This window comes from Quercus suber, unplaced genomic scaffold (genome assembly GCF_002906115.3).
Source record: "Quercus suber isolate HL8 unplaced genomic scaffold, Cork oak 2.0 scaffold_159, whole genome shotgun sequence".
Lineage (NCBI taxonomy): Eukaryota > Viridiplantae > Streptophyta > Magnoliopsida > Fagales > Fagaceae > Quercus > Quercus suber.
In genome coordinates this window covers 607,556-613,150 of record NW_027069620.1, presented here as the reverse complement: position 1 = coordinate 613,150, position 5,595 = coordinate 607,556, and the positions used below count along the sequence as shown (strand labels likewise).

At 32.0% G+C, this 5,595-nt stretch overlaps 1 protein-coding gene across 2 annotated transcripts; it reads right to left on the bottom strand.

Annotated features, from left to right (window-relative positions):
- Nucleotides 1-1,443: 1,443 nt before the first annotated feature.
- LOC112032762 (uncharacterized) lies at nucleotides 1,444-4,716 on the bottom strand. Of its 2 annotated transcripts, none has more exons than XM_024065521.2 (3): nucleotides 4,563-4,716; nucleotides 3,069-3,495; nucleotides 1,444-2,733 (listed from the first exon to the last, which is right to left on the bottom strand). In XM_024065521.2, the coding sequence occupies exons 2-3, from the start codon at nucleotides 3,468-3,470 to the stop codon at nucleotides 1,885-1,887; spliced, it is 1,251 nt and encodes a 416-aa protein (XP_023921289.1). In that variant the 5' UTR covers nucleotides 3,471-3,495; nucleotides 4,563-4,716; the 3' UTR covers nucleotides 1,444-1,884. The 2 variants fall into 2 exon arrangements, with proteins under 2 accessions (XP_023921289.1, XP_065633641.1); XM_065777569.1 differs by lacking the exon at nucleotides 4,563-4,716 and adding an exon at nucleotides 3,957-4,122.
- Nucleotides 4,717-5,595: the final 879 nt, after the last annotated feature.

Genomic DNA, 5,595 nt, shown 5'->3' with positions numbered 1-5,595 from the left:
ATGAGGACTTACCATTTGCATACATCTATCTAGACCTAACAAGTAATATTAATTTTCCAAAGCAACAGAGTATTTCCATTCATCAGTGTCATCAAAATTTGTAGCTATGATCCACAAGAACACTGCTTAAAAGCTATGCCTCCTGCTACCTGCCAAAAGTTATTTAGGCTTAGAAGCATTGCCAACATATGGAATAATAGTATGGTACCCAAAGAGGGCACAAATAATCAATAAACAACAAGACGGTTCTCAGGACTTGGTATGTTCCAATGATTAAATGGGTGTCAAGTAGATCTTCACAAATTTTGTTTAAATATATCAAAATTTGATAGATGTCTTTGGATGTGTTCTATTAAAGGAAGATAAATAGTAAGCAATAATAGGTGGCATTGTGAATTGAAAAGAGAATATCATCACCACAATTGAAGTCTTAATTAAATTTCCCAAACGTGCAAAAAGATTAAATATGATCATGCTACATTTTAACATGCATTGGCCTTCCAAATAGGTGTTTGAGGGGGGAGGTATAATTCCTATTTGCAAAATTTGTTGCTTGTTGAATTCATAACGACATGCATCTTTTCTAAGACTATAACCTATTTGATTTTAAATTACAAGATTCATAACAGCTTCTGTGCCCTTATTGACAGTGCAGTGCATGCATATGGAGAGAAATACACAATCTGGTAGTGTCTTAAACAGAATTCACCCAATGGTCATAAAGCACTTGGTCCAAAGCATGCATTTGAAATTTTGCAGGACCCTCAACCAGGCTTCAAAATTTTTCAAATCTTTTTAGGATTCAAGTATAAAGAATAAAAAAGTAGGAAAGTTCGTTTGATCAATTAAAAAGTATGGTGAATAAAACACACATCAGCAAGTAAAAAAAAGATGTTATATAAGGATGAACTGAATTAAGGTTTGAAACAAAACCTTCCAATCATCCACATAACAGGTCATCCTGTGGCAGCCACAAGATTCTGGTCTTACATCGTTCATCAACACAGATATCTAAGGCTCACAGGTGGCCTGAAATGGAAGAATGCAGTGACCACAGATAATAACAAAATCAGTGGCTCATCATCAGCTGTCCCAGAAATTTCAGACCGAGAGAAAGTTGGCAAACCCCAACATCATCTTTAGAAGTTTGGGGATGAGGTGCACAAGCCTCCTACTTCGGCCCTGGAAAACGCAGGGGAAGCATCAATAATGTCCTCAAATGTAATTGCTTACACTGCCAAATGGTACAGAGATAATTGAGTTTAAAGGATAAATCAAGCAACATATGCATATAAATTTAGAAAGCATGGAACTGCTTTGTTACTCCTCAAGGAATTCTGAAATAAAACAATCTTTCTAACTCCATTATTATGAAAGAAGTGGAAAAGATAAAAATGACACATTTGCAGGAAAGTCATGAGCACACTTTTCAAAGGCCTCAAGTGACAAAGTAAGATCCTTTTATATCACAAAAGTACAAATTTCAGCAATTAACTGATGTAGTACAGAAGCAATCTGATCTGGCATGTCTATTATTCTACAAATCCTTAAAGATACAACAGGATGGTCAGATATGACATTCTCATTATCTGTCATTTGTCTGCAAATTTAAGGTGTACTATTTTGGTTACATAAAAGATACTAAGCATAATGATGTGCATGATAGTACAGGACCAGAAGAAAAATAAAAGAAAAACTGATACACAAGGATGAGCTTAGAAAAATCCATTGCTTGACATGTTTTATACTTTATGGTACATACACTTCAAACATCTCATCTTACTTCTTACAATGCATGAGGCCATTAAAGAAAATGTCTATCAGATCCTACATCTAGAGGGAAAAAGATATCAATTCAATGAAAAAATTTCCCAGATTTCACTGTCATCTAATGGGAATGTTGGTAACAGCAGAACCTAAGTTTCTTAGCTCCATCAAATGTTCATCGTTTGATATATGGAGCGAAAGACGAAGATTTGTCACCAATTCTTCCTGTTCCCAACTTAAAGGTCCACATGCATGCAATGCCTCTATAGTGCAACGGTAGGCATGCAACTCTAACCTATGGATTTCAGCTGCTAGTTCCTCTTTTGTAGGAAGGAGACAATTTCCTTCCTTATATCCCCTCTGACTAAAAGATTCAGCATCACTAGAATGATCATCATCATTATCAATACGACCTGCAGAAAGATGAGGCAACTTATAGGAACAGTTGCTAGCGACACTACAACTACCAACAGAGGATGTAACACTATCATCATAATTTGATTTTAAGTTTATTGCAAATGAACAACCAACAGCGCCAGTTGGTTTCCTCCTTTCTACATCCACTTCAGAAATCCCAGTTGTTTTGTTGTTAAAAGAAGCATTTATGCATTCTTCACCCACCATGTCTCTCTGGAAAGCATCAGCATCTACCTGTTTGGGCAATGTGGATGAATTGGCAGCATTCAATCGGTGACACCTGCCCTCTTTTTCTATTGCTCTAAATTTCTGGGCAACTCCAGCATATGCTTCAACTTCAGAATAGCAGTAGGGCGATCCTCTCTTCAAAGTTTTAGAAGAAACAATGTGGGAATCTGGGAAATCCATTCTGTTCTTAACAGGAAAACAGTCATCTTTTACACGTATTTTTATCCTTGTGGTTCTATTGTGAACTTGTGAGCTTAAATTTAGATTGTATTTCAGAGTTGAATTTTCATCATGTTTTCCATCTTCAAAATTGCCAGAACCCTGCATGCAGAAGCACAGAATAAACAAAAAAGTTCGCACATTAAACAAATATATAAAACTGATTTTCAGTCTGCACTCATTTGTATAAAATATATAGCAGTTGGAAATTACAAGGTAACTAGATGTATAGCTCTTAACAGTCCTAAATGGCTCAAAAATTTCATACAACATTCACTCAAAAAGACAGAATCTATCTCAACTTCAGGTCATTATTTATGGGACTGTACATATAAATAGATGCCAAACCCCACAAAACACACACACACACACACATACATTGAACTGGGAATTTTAAAGAAGAAATTGCAGATTAAAGTAGATTCATACTAAATTACCTTTCCAATCACAACCCATTTGTTGTCTTGCCAAGACTGCCTCACCCGGATGTCAAACTTTAAGACTTCAAATTCCCGAGAGGATCCAAGTATCCTCACCTTATAATAATTTTTCCCCAAAACCTGTGAAATTGTTGACATTTTCCAAGAAAAATTGTCAAACACCTCCACAACATCACCAGGAACCCAGCTCCCTGAGATTTCAAGTGAAGGAGGGCAAGGCCTAATAGCCTTCCTGGATACCCTCTCCAAAACAGTCTTGCCATTGGCCTGCTCATACCCGTCATATCTAATGGTGTAGTTGTGGCCATTACCGCAGATAATCTCAGCGCAACGCCAGGAGCCTGAAGGCACCTCCCTTTTGCTTAATACTTCCACTTTATTCCCTTTCTTAAATCTCATAATTGATAATACTGGCGTGGAATAACTGTTATTCAAAAAATCATACAATGAATGTAAGAAACTAGGCAAAACGAAGATCATTCAATATATAAATTCAGCATTTGAAAAATGAAACATGAATATTGTAAATTTTGTAACATTTCAAAGGAAGGAGTAGACAGAAGGTTCACAATGATAAAACCATTGGAAGATAAAGCAAACAAGTGAAAGATTTTACTAAGGCCATGAATTTGATAAAATCTATATTAGCAAAAAAAAAAAAAAAAAGCAATTGCGGAAATATAACTAGTTTTATAAATAAATTTTTGACCTTTTTCTTTCCTAATTTGATTTGGATTCTCAATAGCCAATAATAACTAACCCCCCACCTCCCCCGAAAAAAAAAAAAACAAATCACCAAGACCGAGTCAAGAGAGGTAAAATTTGATTTCCTATTTAGCAATAGATGATCTAAAATTCAAAATTTAATCAATTTCCTTTTCCTACCTTTTCTCAGCAGCCAAACAGAGCATCAAGCATAACTACACAAAGAGCTCCTTTAATTTGACACGTATCTTTATAATTAGAAAAAATACAAGAAACATGAGAGAAACAGAAACAAACACACATACACATTCACTCACATGATCAGAAAACTAAATGACACTACATAGAATTCTGCTATGTTAGGACGCTGAGAAAATAGAAGCAATACAAAGAAATCAGAATAAAATTTAGGAAAATTTTTCACTCATCAAAAAAAAAAAAGGGCAAAACATAATAATGTCACTGAACTAAGCTTAACAAAACTTCTGCTTCAGTTTCACTTTTTTTTTTTTTTCCTCCAAGACAAATAGAAACAGCAAAGAGTATAAACATAAAAAATAAATAAAAAACAGAGGAATTTTTTTTTTCCTGCTTTTTCTCAGCAACCAAACAAAGGGTCAAATAAATTGGACTCAAACATAAAAAAATCAAAACTTTCCCGGAAAAACAATAATAACTCACACCCATAACCAAAAACAAATTGAACCCATTTGAAAAAAAAAAAATTGAATCTGAAAAGACCAAGATTAAGGAATTGAAAAACATAGATGAAGAGATTTCACTGACCCTTTTTTTTTTCTTTTTTTTCTTTTCCTCAGAGCCCTTTTTTCTCTAATCACAAAATTTCAGTCTCTTTGTGATTCTTTTTTTTTTTTGGGGATAGAAGTCTCTTTGTGATTCTTGTTGTTGTTGTAATTGTTTCTACGTGTTTTTATTGCTTATTACTAATTGAGGTATTTATTTTTTTGTTTTTTGTTTTTTTTTTTTTTTTTTTTTTTTATAAACTTATTTGATTTGTTTAGATTTGAAAGGTAGGATGTTTACCAAGCACCTCTTTCAATTTTTAATTCTCCTATAATTTTGTTTTAATAATTTTCTTATTATTATTATTATTAGGAGAAATATAATTTTAACTTCTATCTTATAAGAACAATTTTAAATTAACATTCTGTTTGTTTCGATGGAAAACATTGTATAAAAATAAATTTTTGTATTTTTTAATATTTGATAGCATCAGAAAAAATAAGTCAATGAAAAATTATCTTTAATCGATATAAAAAGTATAACTTATTTTTAGAAATTATTTTATATTAAATTTTTTTTTTTATAAAAAAACAACTTTATCTCACAACAAACTAAATAAGGGAAGTTAGCATATTATTTTTTAACTCACTTAAGATTGCTACCAAACATAGGAAAATAAGATAATTTTATAGAAAATATTTTTTGAAAAATGACTTATTTTCTAGAAAACATTTGAAACAAACAGAGCGTAAACCCTATAATTTTAAAAGTTTTGAATTAAAATTTAGAAATTTTTAGACTATTACGAATTAAACTCTAAAATTTCTTTTAGTTTTTAATGGAACTTTGGAATTTAAAAATAGTATCAATCTAAACCCCTAATAGAACTTTATCTATTCCTAAATTATAGGGTTTAAAATATTAGTTATCCTTATTATTAGAAGTATTACTAATTATTGTTAGTAGTTTAAGTTTAAAAAAAAAAGATCAGATTTTATGTACTAATTTTCTTTCTTTCTTTGGTGTTATTTTTTATTTTTTATTTTTTATTTTTTTGTTTTTGTGTGGCTATAAT

What these genes read in the sequence shown, in the direction of transcription:
- LOC112032762 (XM_065777569.1), bottom strand. Translation starts at nt 3,982, where the DNA reads ATGCTCTGTTTGGCTGCTGAGAAAAG. An exon ending in TGTTTGGCTGCTGAGAAAAG is followed by an intron (nt 3,496 to 3,956) that starts GTAGGAAAAGGA and finishes TTTGAATAACAG; the next exon opens with TTATTCCACGCCAGTATTAT. An exon ending in AATGGGTTGTGATTGGAAAG is followed by an intron (nt 2,734 to 3,068) that starts GTAATTTAGTAT and finishes TTCTGCATGCAG; the next exon opens with GGTTCTGGCAATTTTGAAGA.